The sequence below is a fragment of the Pan paniscus genome, chromosome 4, assembly GCF_029289425.2.
Source record: "Pan paniscus chromosome 4, NHGRI_mPanPan1-v2.0_pri, whole genome shotgun sequence".
NCBI classification, from domain to species: domain Eukaryota; kingdom Metazoa; phylum Chordata; class Mammalia; order Primates; family Hominidae; genus Pan; species Pan paniscus.
In genome coordinates, this window is record NC_073253.2 from 60969635 (window position 1) to 60988944 (window position 19310).

General features: G+C 36.7%; 1 protein-coding gene across 1 annotated transcript in view; it reads right to left on the minus strand.

The window, feature by feature from the left end:
* Positions 1-14932: 14932 nt before the first annotated feature.
* ITGA1 (integrin subunit alpha 1) overlaps positions 14933-19310 on the minus strand; it is a 175696-nt gene continuing 171318 nt past the window's right edge. Inside the window, exon 29 of the mRNA XM_003827350.7 lies at positions 14933-19038. Within this exon, the coding sequence (XP_003827398.1) occupies positions 18994-19038 (45 nt within the window). The 3' untranslated portion in view covers positions 14933-18993. The remainder of the gene's footprint in view (positions 19039-19310) is intronic.

Consider the following 19310-nt stretch of genomic DNA (forward strand, 5'->3'; position numbering starts at 1 on the left):
GTGGGCAAAGGATATGAACAGACACTTCTCAAAAGAAGACATTTATGCAGCCAAAAGATACATGAAAAAATGCTCATCATCACTAGCCATCAGAGAAATGCAAATCAAACTAAAATGAGATACCATCTCACACCAGTTCGAATGGCGATCACTAAAAAGTCAGGGAACAACAGGTGCTGGAGAGGATGTGGAGAAATAGGAACACTTTTACACTGTTGGTGGGAGTGTAAACTAGTTCAACCATTGTGGAATGTAGTGTGGTGATTCCTCAAGGATCTAGAACTAGAAATACCGTTTGACCTAGCCATCCCATTATTGGGTATATACCCAAAGGTATATGCTGCTATAAAGACATATGCACGCATATGTTTATTGCCTCACTATTCACAATAGCAAAGGCTTGGAACCAACCCAAATGTCCATCAGTGATAGACTGGATTAAGAAAATGTGGCACATATACACCATGGAATACTATGCAGCCATAAAAAGGATGAGTTCATGTCCCTTGTAGGGACATGGATGAAGCTGGAAAGCATCATTCTCAGCAAACTATCAGAAGGACAGAAAATCAAACACTGCATGTTCTCACTCACAGGTGGGAATTGAACAATGAGAACACTTGGACACAGGGTGGGGAACATCACACACCAGGGCCTGTTGTGGGGTAGGGGGAGGGAGGGAGGGATAGCATTAGGAGATATACCTAATGTAAATGACGAGTTAATAGGTGCAGCACACCAACATGGCACATGTATACATATGTAACAAGCCTGCATGTTGTGCACATGTACCCTAGAACTTAAAGTATAATAAAAAAATTTTTTAAAAAACCTTGAAAAATGGTTAGAGGAATTGCTAACTAGAATAACCAGTTTAGAGAAGAACATAAATGACTAGATAGAGTTGAAAAACACAGCACAAGAACTTCGTGATGCATGCACCAGTATCAATAGCTGAATTGATCAAGTGGAAGAAAGGATATCAGAGATTGAAGATTAATTTAATGAAATAAAGAGTGAAGAGAAGATTAGAGAAAAAAGAATGAAAATGAAATGAATGAAGCCTCCAAGAAATATGGGACTATGTGAAGAGACCGAACCTATGTTTGATTGGTGTACTTGAATGTGACGAGGAGAATGGAACCAAGTTGGAAAACATTCTTCAAGCTATTATCCAGGAGAACTTCCCTAAACTGGAAAGACAGGCCAACGTTCAAATTCAGGAAATACAGAGAACACCACAAAGATATGCCTTGAGAAGAGCAACCCCAAGACACATCATCATCAAATTCACCAAGGTTGAAATGAAGGAAAAAAATGTTATGGGCAGCCAGAGAGAAAGGTTGGGTGACCCACAAAGGGAAGCTCATCAGACTAACAGCAGATCTCTCTACAGGAACTCTACAAGCCAGAAGAGAGTGGAGGCCAATATTCAACATTCTTAAAGAAAAGAATTTTCAACCCAGAATTTCATATCTGCCAAACTAAGCTTCATAAGTGAAGGAGAAATAAAATCCTTTATAGATAAGTAAATGCTGAGAGATTTTGTCACTACCAGGCCTGCCTTACAAGAGCTCCTGAAGGAAACACTAAATATGGTAAAAGAAAAACCATTACCAACCACTGCAAAAACATATTAAATGCCAACAACACTATGAAGAAACTGCATCAACTAACTGGCAAAATAACCAGCTAGCATCATAATGAGAGGATCAAATTCAAACATAACAATATTAACCTTAAATGTAAACGGGCTAAATGCCCCAATTAACAGACACAGACTGGCAAATTGGATAAAGGTTCAAGATCCATCAATGTTCTGTATTCAGGAGACCCATTTCACATGCAAAGACACACATAGGCTCAAAATAAAGTGATGGAGGAATATTTACCAAGCAAATGGAAAGCAAAAAAGCAGGGGTTGCAATCCTAGTCTCTGGTAAAACAGACTTTAAACCAACAAAGTTCAAAAAAGACAAAGAAAGGCATTACATAATGGTAAAGGGATCAATGCAACAAGAAGAGCTAACTATCCTAAATATATATGCACCCAATACCGGAGCATCTAGATCCATAAAGCAAGTTCTTAGAGACCTACAAAGAGACTTAGACTCCAACACAATAATAGTGGGAGACATTAACACCTCACTGTCACTATTAGACAGGTCAACGAGACAGAAAATTAACAAGGATGTTCAGGACTTGAACTCAGCTTTGGACCGAGTGGTCCTATTAGACATCTACAGAACTCTCCACCCCAAATCAACAGAATATACATTTTTCTCAGCACCACATCACACTCATTCTAAAACTGACCACGTAATTGGAAACTGCTCAGCAAATGTAAAAGAACAGAAATCATAACGAACAGTCTCTCAGACCTCAGTGCAATCAAACTAGAACTCGGGATTAAGAAACTCACTCAAAACCACACAACTACATGGCAACTGAACAACCTGTTCCTGAATGACTACTGGGTAAATAACAAAATTAAGGCAGAAATAAATTCTTTGAAACCAATGAGAAGAAAGACACAATGAACCAGAATCTCTGGGACACAGCTAAAGCAGTATGTAGAGTGAAATTGATAGCACTAAATGCCCACATCAGAAAGCTGGAAAGATCTAAAATTGACACCTCAACATCACAATTAAAAGAACTAGAGAAGCGAGAGCAAACAAATTCAAAAGTTAGCAGAAGACAAGAAATAACTAAGATCAGAGCAGGACTAAAGGAGATAAAGACACGAAAAACCCTTAAAAATATCAACTAATCCAAGAGCTGTTTCTTTGAAAAGGTTAATAAGATACACAGACCACTAGCCAGACTAACAAAAAGGAAAAGAGAGAAGAATCAAATAGACACAATAAAAAATGATAAAGGGGATATCACCACTGATCCCACAGAAATACAAACTACCATTAGAGAATAATATAAACACCTCTATGCAAATAAACTAGAAAATCTAGAAGAAATGGATAAATTCCTAGACACATACACCCTCCCAATACTAAACCAGGAAGTTGTATCCCTGAATAGACCAATAACAAGTTCTGAAATTGAGGCAGTAATTAATAGCGTACTAATCAAAAAAAGCCCAGACCAGATGGACTCACAGCCAAATTCTACCGGAGGTACAAAGAGGAGCTGGTACCATTCCTTCTGAAACTATTTCAAACAATAGAAAAAGAGGGTCTCCTCCCTAACTCATTTTATGAGGCCAGCATCATCCTGATACCAAAACCTGGCAGAGACACAACAAAAAAAGAAAATTTTAGGTCAGTATCCCTGATGAACATTGATGCAAAAATCCTCAATAAAATACTGGCAAACTGAATACAGCAGCACATCAAAAAGCTTGTCCACCACAGTCAAGTTGGCTTCACTCTTGGGATGCAAAGCTTGTTCAACATACACAAATCAATAAATGTAATCCATGACGCAAACAGAACCAATGACAAGAACCATATGATTATCTCAATAGATGCAGAAAAGGCCTTTGATAAAATTCAACAGCCCTTCATGCTAAAAACTCTCAATAAACTAGGTATTGATGGAACATATCTAAAAATAATAAGAGCTATTTATGTCAAACCCACAGCCAATATCATCCTGAATGGGCAAAAGCTGGAAGCATTCCCATTGAAAAGAGGCACAAGACAAGGATGCCGTCTCTCACCACTCCTATTTAGCATAGTATTGGAAGTTCCAGCCAGGGCAATCAGGCAAGAGAAAGAAATAAAGGGTGTTCAATTAGGAAAAGAGGAAGTCAAACAGTCTCTGTTTGCAGATGACATGATTGTATATTTAGAAAACCCCATTGTCTCAGCCCCAAATCTCCTTAAGCTGATAAGCACCTTCAGCAAAGTCTCAGGATACAAAAATCAATGTGCAAAAATCACAAGCATTCCTATACACCAATAATAGACAAATGGAAAGCCAAATCATGAGTGAACTCCCATTCACAATTGCTACAAAGAGAATAAAATACCTAGAAATCCAACTTACAAGGGATGTGAAGGACCTCTTCAAGGAGAACTACAAATCACTGCTCAAGGAAATAGGAGAGGACAAAAACAAATGGAAAAACATTCCATGCTCATGGATAGGAAGAATCAATATCATGAAAATGGCTTTACTGCCCAAACTAATTGTAGATTCAATGCAACCCCCTCCAGCTACCATTGACTTTCTTCACAGAATTAGAAAAAACTACTTCAAATTTCATATGGAATCAAAAAAGAGCCAAGACAATTCTAACCAAAAAGAACAAAGCTGGAGCCATCATGCTACCTGACTTCATACTATACTATGAGGCTACAGTAACCAAAACAGCATGGTACTGGTACCAAAACAGATATATAAACTAATGGAACAGACAGAGGCCTCAGAAATAACACCACATATCTACAACCATCTGATCTTTGACAATCCTGACAAAAACAAGCAATGGAGAAAGGATTCCCTATTTAATAAATGTTGTTGGGAAAACTGGCTCGCCATATGCAGAAAACTGAAACTGGACCCCTCTTTACACCTTATACAAAAATTAATTCAGGATGGATTAAAGACTTAAACGTAAGACCTAAAACCATAAAAACCCTAGAAGAAAACCTAGGCATTACCATTCAGGACATAGGCATGGGCAAAGACTTCATGACTAAACACCAAAAGCAATGAACAAAAGCCAAAATTAACAAGTGGGATCTAATTAAACTGAACAGCTTCTGCACAGCAAAAGAAACTACCATCAGAGTGAACAGGCAACCTACAGAATGGAAGAAAATTTTTGCAATCTATCCATCTGACAAAGGGCTAATATCAAGAATCTACAAGGAACTTAAACAAATTTACAAGAAAAAAACAAACAATCCCATCAAAAAGTGGGTGAAGGATATGAACAGACACTTCTCAAAAGAAGACATTTATGTGGTCAAGAAATATATGAAAAAAAGCTCATTATCATTGGTCATTAGAGAAATGCAAATCAAAACCACAATTAGATACCATCTCACACCAGTTAGAATGGCAATGATTAAGAAGTTAGAAAACAACAGATTTTGGAGAAATAGGAGCGCTTTTACACTATTGCTGGGAGTGTAAATTACTTCAACCATTGTGGAAGACAGTGTGGCAATTCCTCAAGATCTAGAACCAGAAATACCATGTGACCCAGCAATCCCATTACTGGGTATATACCCAAAGGATTATAAATCATTCTACTATAAAGACACATGCACACGAATGTTTATTGCAGGAGTCTTCACAATAGCAAAGGCTTGGAACAAACCCAAATGCCCATCAATGATAGACTGGATAAAGAAAATGTGGCACATATGCCCCCATGGAATACTATGCAGCTATAAAAAAGGATGAGTTCATGTCCTTTGTAGGGACATGGATGAAGCTGGAAACCATCATTCTCAGAAAGCTAACACTTGAACAGAAAACCAAACATTGCATGTTGTCACTCATAGATGGGAGTTGAACAATAAGAACACATGGACCCAGAGAGGGGAACATCACACACCAGGGCCTGTCAGGAGGTGGGGGGCTAGGGGAGGAATAGCATTAGGAGAAATACGTAATGTAGATGATGGGTTGATGGGTGCAGCAAACCACCATGGCATGTGTATACCTATGTATACCTGTGTAACAGACCTGCACGTTCTGCACATGTATACTTAAAGTATAATAATAATTTTAAAATTTCACCAGTTTTCAATTTGTATTAAAGATGTAAGCAGGCCGGCTAATGTTAAATAGTTGTGATGTAAAACATTTTACCTATTCTCATAATAATACAAAGATCTAAGACCTTAAATTGGTAGTATTTTTTGGATCAGCACCATTACAAGCTACTATGTTATTTGTAAATGCATTTCTGTCACCTTATAACTTTAATAATTCTGTCAAGGATCCGCTTGTATTGTCACTGTGAGAAAAGATCATTAGATGCAAAATGCATCATAACTATGCCTTACTTATGTTTGCACTATTATATGTTGTTTTGATTTTTATAATAGTTTAATAGTTTATTATATAGTAATCATTTTTTTTTTTTTGAGATGAAGTCTCGCTCTGTCACCCAGGCTAGAGTGCAGTGGCGTGATCTTGACTCACTGCAACCTTCGCCTTCTGGGCTGAAGTGATTCTCCTGCCTCAGCCTACCGAATAGCTGGAGTTACAGGCATGTGCCACCATGCCCGGCTAATTTTTGTATTTTTACTAGAGATGGGGTTTCACCATGTTGGCCAGGCTAGTCTGAAACTCCTGACCTCAAGTGATCCATCTGCCTCACCCTCTCAAAGTGCTGGGATTATAGGTGTGAGCCACCGCGCCTGGCTATATGGTAATAATTCTAATATTGCTATATTTTATCCTAATATTACAGTCTACTAATACTGCTTCTTTATGTTTTGGATGAATGAAAACACTGGTTTGAGAGTTCTGACAGTTAGTAGAGGGTAAATACATTGAGAGACATTAACTGGAGAGGGGATTTTAGATCTTAAATTAATAAGGAAATGGAAAAATTAAATAAAGTCTTACTTTGCACGATAAGTAGTAAGTTTATGGAACTCATTGCCCTAAATTATACTTAATAGGTTAAAGAACACTTACATAAATACAGAGACTTTTGTTGATGCATAGCAAATATTAGAATTTGAAATGAAAGATATACTCTCAAATAACTAGTGCTTCACAAAAGCAGAACAGAAGCTACAGCTGGGATACTGAGGACCTTACGGTTGAAAGTGCCCAAGCATAGACCAGGTTTCACTGTTTGGGATGTTGTAAAGAAGTTTCCAGTACTGGGTGATTTTTCAACTGCCTCCAAGGGTTCAAGTCTATGATTAGTGATCATTTTGTATGTTCATGGTTTCCTTGCCAAAGAGATGTAAGTGAGCTGGAAAAATATAACTATAAAACGTTATTCACCCCATGGCATTGCTTCTGACTGACAAACTCACTTTGCTGCAAAGTAAGTGCAGCAGTGGGCCCAGGCTCATAGAACTGGTCTTACCATGTTCTCCACCATACTGAAGCAGCTGGTCTGATGAAACAGTGGAATGTCCTTCTGAAGACTCAGCTATAGCACCAGCTAGGTGGCAGTACATCAGAGGGCATGGGCAAGATTCTCTACAAGGCTGAATATACTCTGAATCACTGTCCAGTATATGGTGCTGTTTCTCCAATAACTAGGATTCATGAGTCCAGGAATCAAAGGTGGAAATAGGAGTGACTCCACTCACTATTACCCGCAGGGACCCACTAACAAAATTTTTGCTTTCTGTTCTCATGACCTTATGCTCTGGTGGCCTAGGGATCTCAGTTCCTAAGGGAAGAATGCTCCCACCAGGAGACACAAAAATGATTCCATTGAACTGGAAATTAAGACTGCCACCTGGCCCCTTTGAGCTTCTCATGCCTCTGAATCAATAGGCAAAGAAGTGAGTTATAATATTATACTGGGTGAGGTGGCTGATCCTCGCTACAGAAGAGAAATTCAACTGCTACTCCACAATTGAGGTAAGAAAGAACATGCTTGAATTCCAAGAGATCCCTTAGTGTGTCACTGAGTATTACCTTACCTTGTGATTATAATCAATGGAAAGCTACAACAGCCCAATCCAGGAAGGACTACTAATGGCTCAGACTCTTCAGGAATGAAGATTTGGGTCATTCTACCAGGTGAAGAACCATGACCAAATAAGGAGCTTGCTGAAGGGAAAAGGAACATAGAGTGGCTAGTGGAAGAAGGTAGCTGTAAGTATCAGCTACAAGTGACCAGTTACAAAAAAAAGAGGATTGTAATTGTTATGAATAGTCCTCCTTATTTTGTTTAGAATGTGAATATGTTTTAAATATAATTATATTTGTACGTATTAAGAAAATATCTTTGATTTTCACTCTCTCTGATTCTTTTGTCATGTAACTGCAGATGTATTGACTTTATATCATAGTTAAGTACTGTTAATTTTCAATCATAGTATTTCAGTTATTAGACATCAAGGAGAAGAGTGAATTTCAAAGACTTTGCCTCCTTTTCTGGGGAAGGGGTTAGTGCATTTTTAGTGGTATGCAGGATAATTGTATCATGTTTGGTGAAATTATGACCTTGTTATTGCCTTTATTTTGAGGTTAAGTATGGCTTAAGGAGATGTGTATGGGTGACCAGTTGACAGAGGTGGACTTGTGGTGATTAATTTTATGTGTCAATGTGACTGGGACATAGGGTGCCCAGATATTTGGTTAAACATTATTCTGGTTATGTTTGTGAGGGTGTTTCTGAGTGAGATTAGCATTTGAATTGGTAGACTGAGGAAAGCAGATGGCCAGTGTTTTTAGCCTTCATCCAATCTGTTGGAGGCCTGAATGGAACAAAAGGCAGGGTAAGAGAGAATTTGCTCTCTCTGCCTGACAGTTTGAATTGGGATATCAGTCTTCTCCTACACTTGGACTGGGACTTATACCACTGGCATTTCTGACTTTCAGGCCTTTGGACTTGGACTAGAACTACACCACCAGCTTTCTTCCACCACTTACATCATCAGTTCTCCTAGTCTTGGACCTTCAGACTCGGACTGGAACTATACCATCAGCTTTCCCGGGTCTCTAGTTTACAGACCGTAGACCATGGGACTTCTCAGCCTCCATAGTCATGTGAAGCAGTTCCTTATAATCTCTCTCTCTCCATATATATATGTGTGTGTGTGTGTGTGTGTGTGTGTAAGATATAGATATCTCTCCTATATACACATATGTATGTATATATCTCCTATTAGCTCTATGTCTCTGGAGATCTCTGACTAATATAGTTGATCAATTTTTGCATCCATTCAGCAATAAACAAATATTTACTGAAAGTTACTATGTGCCAAGTACTACCAAAATAGATGTGTGTTCTCCTCTACCTCTGTGTTTTCATTTCTCTTCCAGTGACTTCCTCTCAAGTTCCTGTCCTTGGGGAAGCAGCTTCGGACTCAGATAGATCTTGGTTTTTATTTCTACATCACTACTTACTAGCTTTATAGCCTTGAAGTAGCTCCTTAGGTCCTTTGGGTCTCAATTACATCATCTGTATAATAGGAATAATAATAATAATACCATTTAGTGTTGCTGATAGGATTAAAAGGCTTGATGTTGGAAAATTGCCTAGCTCAATGCCTGGCATGTGGGAGGCAGACAACAAATGTTAGTCTCTTACCTTTCTTCCCCTCCCCACAGAAAATTGGGAGACTTCACCAGTCACCATCAGTTTCATTCAAAACTACCTACTTTCCCTGTATTACTGCCTTACATGTCCTGCCACTTTCAGAATTCAAATGACTTTCCATCTAAAAATACAATCTTCATTCATGTGTTTGCTCACATATGGGCTCAGACATGTTCACACAGAGATATACATTATGCTTAATGGCAACTCAAGTGGACAATAGTGAACTCAAACTTCAAAAAAAATTCTGACAAGATGTTGGCAACACAAGACTACATTCTTTACACCATTTATTCAGTGGTTCATCTTAAAAGGGGGAAAACCTGATCAGCCGTCAAACAATACACTAATTGGAATCTTTGTAGAATTACCCGCCTTTTAACGATGAGGTATGCAGAATGGGCAGGAATAAAAGAAGGGTCTGAAAAGTGTGTGAAAAGGAATAACAGATGGTACTTGAGTGAAATAGAATAGAAAAATCTGAGTAAAGGAAGGAAGAAAACAGAAAAGGAGAGATTGAGCATGCAAAGCTAAAGAGCCTTGGGCGTTTTATCAAGGATAGTTAGTCCTTGGAATGGCTAGCTTCCAGCTTCACTAATTACCGTCTGATGGCTGAATCTGGTTGCTATTTTTATTTACCAAGTTGAGACATTTCCACTCTTGCCTTTGGAATGCCATTCTGAGTTGTGGTATCTAAATGAATTCATGCCACACAATCAGTTGAAAGATACTACAAAAACAAAAAAATAGCTGAGTGAAGTGGAAGCTAAAGACAAAACCCACAGATATTTCAATGCTGCTTTTATTAATTCAAGCCAGCACTTGCCAGTGAAGTACTAACTAGAGACCTGGCACATGACCAAAATCTGTGAACTGCTTGGAAGCCTAGGTGCCTATGGACTATGATGCCTGTTCTATTATTCCTGCCACTGGGGTAGCAATTAGACCATGGCAACCAGAATCTGTGTAGGTTAGGGATCCCCCTACACATGAACTTAAGACAAATTTCAAAGTGGGGTGACTCCATGGATTCTTCCTTCATCCGAGTTTTATTTCAGGTGTCAATGGTCCTTGAAAATCTACAGGACATCAAAGTCAATCCAAGCAAAAATCTAGAATATCTACATGCTTAGCAGATTTCCATGGGTCCCTGTCTCCTTCACAAGATTAGAATCTTCCTATGCCTGGAACTAGACACATGTTAAAGTTTATTTTGTCTGATATAATATAGCCCCTCCAGCTCTCTTATGGTTACTATTTGCGTAGTGTATTTTTATTCCATCATTTTTCTTTCAACCCACTTGCACCTTTCAAGCTAAAGTCTTTCTCTTTTAGAGGGCATGTAGATCAACTTTATTCTTTTATCAGTCTGAAAATCTCTGCTTTTTGATTTGGGTGTTTAGATCATTTACCTTTAATGTAATTATTGATATGGCCAGAGTTATATTTGCCATATTGCTGTTTGTTTTCTATATGTCTCCTGTCTCATGTGTTCCTCTGTTCCTTATTTACTGTCTTTTTTTTTTTTGCTAATGCTTGTAATGATGCCAGGTCTTTTGTTTCTGGCAAAAATTCTTTCTTTCTCTGGGATTATTAATAAAATAATATAGTTGGTTTGCGTAATAAACAAGGCCAAATATGCTATCACTCTTTGCTCTTTGCCCCATCCCACTTATGCTTGAAGAAGTAGGTAAAGAAGTAATTATTCTCCATGCAGACTATGGAGAATTCTAGTGTGCCATATGTGTATGTGTATGTGTATAGCAGTTATTGGCTCAGAAGGAGAAGGAGGCGAGTGGGTAATTTTCTTCCTTATTGTCAACTTCAAAGCAAGGGAAAGTATTTGATGACCATCATCCTTTTTTTACTAGAGAAAAATTAAGAAATATAATATTATATTTTTTAAAAGTACAGGGTACTATATTCTTTATGATTTTTAGCATATAATTTCTGGTACTGGTATGATGGCTATTTTAAAATTATTTCTTGTGGTTTTCAAATTACCTACATGTGTATACATCCCCCTTTTACCATAAATGTTTTCTTGATTTAACAATTAATATTCACATATTTTTAAGCAATTAAAATAATATTGCTGTTATAAAGAATAAATAGACATAATCTTCAGTCTTCTTAATTCATGATCACTTCTGTTTGGTGAAATTACACTTGACATCTGCCTATGCGGATCACATTATTTTTATAATCAAAGTAAATGAAGGTAAGGAAGTAAATGTTGTGATATTCTCTGGATGTACAAATAATAAATCTTGAGGTATACCATTTATTTTCCAGTGAATATATCCAGATTCTTCCTTAGTAACTCCACTGTATTCTCTTCCTGGATAAGGGGTGAAGAGAGAGAAAAAGCACTTACTTTACAGTAAGAGAGAAAAGATAGGGCAGTGAAAATGTGCTCTGCCAAAACTTAGGTAGATGACCTGACGAATAACCCCTTCATAATTCAGTCTGTGTCTTCTGTAACAATAGCTTCTCACTCACCCCACAGCATAGTTTGAGAATGAAATTTTAAATAAGATGACCATGTGTTATTTTTACTAAAACTTCTTCCTGTATTTTCTTCTAGCCCTAATATATTAAATAATTTTATATAATAAACTATAAATTGAATAAAGAAAATAACTACTTTTAAATTTCTTGATTTTTTTATATCACCTATGTGGTATAATCTATGATTATACTGCAGACTATTTATTATTAAAACATCTCATTAGAAGAAGATATATAGTATTATAGATCCTGTGGTTTTTGTCTCGAGTTCACAAAAAAACTAATCACATTGCTAAATCTTGTACAGGAAACACCACAGACAGACTTAATTTACTTTTTGCTTTTTCCTTTTAGAGCATTAGAGTGAAAACCTGCCAAAGCATCAAAAAAAAAAAAAAAAAAAAAGAAAGGTTGGAGCTTCAGAAGAAGTCACATTAATTTTGAAAAAAATATACACACTTAAAAATCACAGCAATCACATTCTTCTTTGAAAAAGTCATTTTTAAAATTTAACATATAAAACAGGATGCTCATTTACCTTGACGTAAAATACACAGCTGATGCACCAGATAAGACAGAATTATACAAAAATACCAAAGCTCTGACCTTCAATTGGTGTACAGGATATGCCATACATAGGACATTCAAAATGCTTTTTTACTCTCTCAGCTATTTCTAATTATATCAGATTAAATGACTGTTACCTGATTTCTTTACAAAATGGGTTTAAATGAAGCATATAATAAATTACAAGAGTCAACAAAGGTTATGCTTCTTTGTTCCTGAATGCAATCGAAACATTTTCTTCTAATGAGTTTATCCAATTAAAGTCTTGTAGAAATGCACATTCCCTTAAGTTAGTCATTTTAGTGAGGCAAAAAAAAATGAGCAATGAAATATAACTTTATGTTAGATCAGGCAGAACAGTTCATTGGAGTGATGGATATTTCAGGGCAGTAGTTCTTGTATGCAGTATTTTTCTTGCTAATAAAATGAATACAATTCTTTACACTGTCCATTAACAATTTTACAGTCTCACAGTAGTAATACGCAGTATACCATTCTCCTTACAGGCCAATTTTTCCTAATAAGGAATGCAGAGCATCTCTTGCATCCTGAGTAACGGCAGGCAATATCAGAAATAAAACAGTAAATGTTGAGTTCTCTTGTATAAAATGGTTCTAGAGTGAAGAGGGTCTGAGATGTTGCTGCATTAAGTGATTGTTTTTACTTGAATCCAAAGTGTATTAAACTCCAGGAAATTAGCCTTGGTTAATCTACACATAAGAATATAGTTTTGCTCTTATTTAATCAACAATTTACTTATGCAAAGTACATGTGTTAGTATTGTGGGCAGGGTATATGGGGTCTGAGTGAGCTTAAAGCATTTTGAGGAGTAAGGATGTAGACATAGAAGAGAAATAGTTTCATCATCTTCCACTCCCTCACCCCCATTTTTTTTCCTGTCTCTCAAGGTGCAAAATGCTGCAGCAGCATGACAGAAAGATTGTCACCTGGCACTGGTCCTAAGTGTGGTGGTCCCCTTCTGCACAGCTATTCTGTAGAGGAAAGGACAATTATGTTGGCTCACTGCTTCCCAGTAATCTCTCTCTACCTCTTAAAAAACAAGGGTGAGGATAAGTAATGCAATAGAGAGATTTTTCAAGACCACAACTGGCTTTCATTGTGGTGTCATTTGGAAGATTTGTTTTTAAAATTTTGTCCCCAATCTAAAGGCACAGATCAAACTGAAATAAAAAGATTTAAACGTTGGATCTCAGTCTATTGCAAAAGAGTTCCTACAATTCCATACTTCATCTTTTTTTCATAAAGATATTACCTGAAATATGCTAAAGCCAAATGTAATCATAGTTATGAGTGTCACAGGTCCTTAGTTGATTGCCAAGATTTCCCTGGTGTGTCAGATAATTAAAGGATCTCCGAGTGTCTGCTCACCAACAAAGATAACATGTCACCACCCAAGGCCCTGCTATGGGCACAAGGCAGAGAATGGCCTTGCTGAGGAAGCCCCAAATCATCCCCACCACGCAGCTGAGAAGAGAAGCCAACTGGAAGGCAGAAGGAAAAGAGATCCTGCACATTGGCTCTGGCTCCTACTGCCCAGTCTTATAGCACTGAAATTCTCCAGCCTGTGGGAGGAGGAAAATGCTAGGGAGTCTTGTATAAAGTTCTAAATTCATCAGCTACTGGGGAAAGCTTTTGCTATATGTAAAGAGAGAGAAAAAAATACTGATCTCAAAGCAAGGAGTCCAAAGTTAGGAGTGATGAGTCACCCTTACATATTTTTTGGTATGATAAAATTTCAATGAGAAGCATTCCCGGGTGCCTGATGTAAGGTGCAGATCTTGGGGCATAAGAACAGTAGTGGGTTCAAGGGTTAAGCATCGGCCCTTTATAATGGGAAAAGGATCCATTCCCATTAGTTAGGAACTGGACTTGCTGGGTGGAGATGCTGTAGGGGACAACAGGGCTGGGGCTTAAGAGACTCCAGATGCTACTTCACATTTTCCTCAAGGTTAATGGTTAAAGGCTGTTACTTTGAATTTCTAAATTTAAGATTAAATTTTAACCTGAGGATCAAAGATGCTGATTTGTTCGTCCGATTACAATGTTACAGTTTAACCCTAATTTTCTTATTCCACCTAAGAGTGTTGTTCAACAGTGCTTCCACTTAGAAACAGCAGCATTTAGCCTTTTGTAATGTGCCTTGGTTTCCTTTCACTGCAGTTAACAATTAATACCTGGTGTTGGTTTCAGAAATTCTGTGTGAGAATGGTTTAGAATCAGCAGTCTGATTGGAAGCCAGAGGACTCACCTGGAAGCTGTTTGCATTTAAAAGCCTGCTATTTAGAATTAAACTGTACATTTTAGTTATAAATACAGCATCCATGTGAGGAATTTAAGGCCCTTCTTTTCATTTTTTAGATGATTTCCATGGGTGAGGTTGGCGATTGTTGGGTGCATTTGGAGGGCCACTGAAGAGATAAATCCTGCTAGCTTCCCCAGGCGTAGTTGCTGATAGTGTCCCATAACAGTTTGTAAATGTCTTAAAGATGTTCCAGCTTGGAAGTATATTCTGCTTTGTCCCTCCTCCATTATACTATGTGAACCCTTTAGAACACCGCTGCAGAACAAAACACTGAAATCCTGTATAAATGATTGAGTCACTGAAGCTGGTACTCAGAGCAAATGTTTTATTAACAGATTTTTCTCCAGTAGTCTTGAAAATCTCCCCTGGGGGAGAAAACTGGCAAAAGGGGGCCTGAGGGTTGTTGGAAGAAATGAAAAGTACATAGGATGCTATTTTGAAAAACTGATTTGTCAAAAGCCACTTTATTTGAACAATAATGTGACTGCACCTGGCACATGAGACAGGCTCTGGGCCTGTTTCTCAATGTTGTGAAAAGCAGGACAGTCAGTTCCCATGGAGTAGATTACAGCGTGTTGGACAAGGACATTCCCCCGTGTGAAGGCACACTCCATGGAGCCAGTGGGGCCACCATTCACGGTGTGCAAGCTGTGGCCTTGGAGAGAACATGGGCAGGCCTTCCCCAGCCTCTGCTATACCCCAGCTTTACTCCATTGATCACAACAACGGCACTTTTTTCTTTTGGTGCAAATATTTCCATTTTCCAATTGAGCCTAGACTTTGATTTTATAAAAGGAAAAGAGAATATCTATATATGTAAATATCTGCATGTGAGTGTATGTGTATATATATATATATGTATATATGCATTTATAGATAAAATTATTATGGTTGCAGAAGCATCAAATTTTGTAAAAATATCTGTTTACTACAAGCCTCTTTTCAAGCACACTTATGACACATAAAATATTCAGAGATTAAATTGCCCATGAATCTAGTGCTCACAGGAAAATAGTTTGACAAATTGGACCAATGAAGTTGAAATTGGATCATAGAAGTTAAAAATAGTTACAAAGTATCATCTTTTGTAATGTGTCTCACAGGACTTTGAATTCCTTGGGAAAATGAGACAATTTTTTTGTGGCTGCTGTGTAGGTCTGATTTTCACTGTGGATCACCCTTTATATTTTCCTTCTTTCAACTCCTTCCTTCTCCTGCAAGTTCATAACATTTTATTAATATCAAAGGAAGGTTATAATTTTAGAAATCAAAATTAAAGAATGGGTGCTGTGTAGCATTATGTCTGCTGGGCTTGATATAATCAGTACTTTTGGCATAATTTAAAACGTGATTATACTGTGTGTCATTGGATATGTATATAGACACAACATGTTCTCTATCAGTCTCTATATCTATCTATCTATCTATCTATCTATCTATCTATCTATCTATCTATCTATCTATCATCTGTCTATCTATCATGTAATCTGTCTCAGTGGTGTGCTGAAGTCAGCTCACACTGGTTGGTAAGAGCTGGCAGATACATTTCCAGGAATTTTGTAAGCTGATTAGGGTCACTTTGGTAGTTTGAAAATGGAGAGAGAATATTTGGACCATGGAAATTGGCAAATGATACAAATCAGAGACTGTTTTTTTTTTTTCCCTCCTGGACAGTGTGTTGTTAAATAATGTACCAATATACCATTGTACTTTGGTCAGAAAAGAGAGTGCATACATGGTTCAGTTTACAATGGGAGCAATAATCAATTATTTAGAATACCAAAGTTAGAGAAAAAGAAACTTTTTGGCAATTTAGCCAATAAGTTTATAAATAGTCTTAAATATCACCTGTTTTTCTAATTAAATGTTTTAAAAGTAAATGATAGAGTCTAGTACATTTCTTAATCATTAAATACATTTTATAACATTTGTACAAAGCTGTTTTGAAACATCTGTTGACTTTTTTTAATCAAACGCTCTGTACTTGTTTTTTAAATAATTGCAGAACTATAAGTTAAACTTAAATATTAATAAAAATGAAACTATATGAAACTAGATGAATCAAACTTGTCTTGCAGATATAGCTTTTGTGTTTATTTTCTGTAAACTGTTTTTTGGTGTTATTGAGCTATTTTTGTATTCAATTTATATGTGTACATGTGTCTGCACATGCACACACACACACACACACACACACACACAAACCTCAACAAATTATAATATTAGAGAAACAGGACTTCTGGTTCATGAAATATTTTACTTAATAGCCATGAATGACTTATGTTAAAAATTGTGCCGGGCTTATAAGTATCTCTTTGATCTGGCCAACAGCTCTTCCTCTCTTTTCTGAAAACTTCAAAATGCCCTCATTTCTATTTTTTCCCTTTCAGTTAACAATTTAGTTTAAAAGTGCACACTCATGGTTCACTAAATGGGCTTTGTCTAGTAGTCATAGATGCTGAGTATGAATTTCAATGGATCCGTTAGCTTTACTACTAAGGTCTTGCTGAGATCGGAGCAGGGCTTCTGGGCAGGCTGAGCACTGGGGGTGTGCAACATGGTAACTCTGAATAAGAGAAACCCTGAATTTTACTGGGCAAAGAAAGAACAAGTGGTAGGTATGATTTCTGAACCTGGAAATAGCGAAAATGAAGGAAATTCCAAAAGCGCGTATTTCCAAATAATGACAGGCCAGCAAGAGGACACCAAACCTCTAGAAAGAGGTATTCTTTCTTCCAGCTACTGATGGCTTTGGCATCCCACAGGCACATTCCTTTGGCCTTCAGGATCTTAGATGCAGATGTGGAGAGTCAAGAGGTAGGCTGACTCTGAGTCTTCAGCTAAATTCTTTGGAAATTAGTTTGAAAAAAAATAAATTTATAACATTTAATTTCTATGTGGATTTGCTCCTCTTTGAACAAAGCAGAGCCCAGGAGTTTCTGGATAAATACATGTTCTGGTCTTGTTACAGGTTCTGGTAAATCAGATGGAGAAATGTTGTTGCAGAAATGTCAGCAAACTTTACAGCAGTAGTTCACACATGCAGCTACTATACATTCATTCATTGCTATTTTCCTAAGAAATGGAGCAACCTAGGAGCTTATGCTACAGTAGATTCCAATGAACCATAATGACTACTTCAAGAACAAAGAAGCACATACAAAGGTGTGATATCTTTCTGTTGGTTTGAGTTTTCAAACCTGAAATTCTTTAAAATACATTTCTGGGATTTTATTTAAATATTGATGCAACACACTTAAAAAGCAGTGACTTCTTGGTAAAATGTAATACTGAAATGGAAAATTGTCTTTTCAAAAAAATAAGAAATGTGGTTGGAAATTAAATACCTTTTAAAAAATTAAAAATAAACACACTCTCACAGCTTGGGGGTTTGAATGAACCCTGTACCAAGGAGTTGAGACAACTCCTTCTTTGGGTCACATACTGGAACCCTTAGCATTCAAAAGCTGCTCAGCAAAGATAATTTCAGCATTTCAGTGGCATCTTTCTCTGCTGTCGTATTTCATTCAGAAGCCATTTTAGCATGTCCTCCATATATGGCTTTTCATGACAAATCACTGTGATGCCACACAAAACTGCTTTAAGTGTTTTTTCAGTATAAAAGAGTTTTGCATTTAGAGCTCAATATCAAAATTAAGCATGTTCTGTAAAAGCTTAATGTAACCCATTTAATATACTTGTTTTTAAACGAGACTATCCTGATTTTCCATCCTAGATAAAATTTTAGCTCAATTGCAGTACTTTCCAATCACCTTGGGCCGGGAGGGAAAATTTTTAGGTATAGAACCCAACACAAAGATGCTAAATGTATTCTTCGTGACTTAATTTTCAATCCATATTGTATATGGATTCTACCGAGGGAAAATATTCTCATTTGAATCGGGAGAAATGATCTTTTTCAGGTAATTCTTTTCTTGGCATTTACGAGTGCTGACTGTCATGCTGAACATGGATATCCAACAGGAATCAAGGGGAAAAGCTTAATTTATATTGTTTTGAAAATAGATGTTTCTATGATCATAAAAATCTTTTTATATATTCCTTAAATATTTTGGATGGTGATTTAATACATAAACATATTTGTACAGGTTTTTTAAAAAACACTTTGTAATTTTGCTTACTCAACAAAAATGAGTAATTATGTAAAATATTTTTTGTCATTTTATAAAATATGTCTTTTTGGTATTGTTTTTGGATAATGCATGACCTGTCATTTTCCAAGTAATGAATCCCTGATGGATTACATAGTTACATGACTATGTCATGAATTATACATTTCTTGTCACATATTTGAGGCAAACCTGAGGATAGATTATTGAATAATTGTTATTATTTTCTTTCGTAAAATATTTCATTTCTCCATTTTCTTTTTCAGTGGTCTTTTGAAGAATCCAATCTGTTGAGAAAACACAAAACATAACACAATTAACTATTTTAATTTAGGTAGCAAATATTAATCCTTTGGATAGAATTAAATTTAATAGTATATTGGCAATGCTGGGCACACAACTAATATAATTAAGAAATATTTTCTCATTGACCTATTAATATTCAATGTCAAAAAATGACATTTATTAAATTGCTGTTTCTTTTTTTTTTCTTTTCTTTTTTTTTTTTTGAGACAGAGTCTCACTCTGTCACCAGGCTGGAGTGCAGTGGCGTGATCTC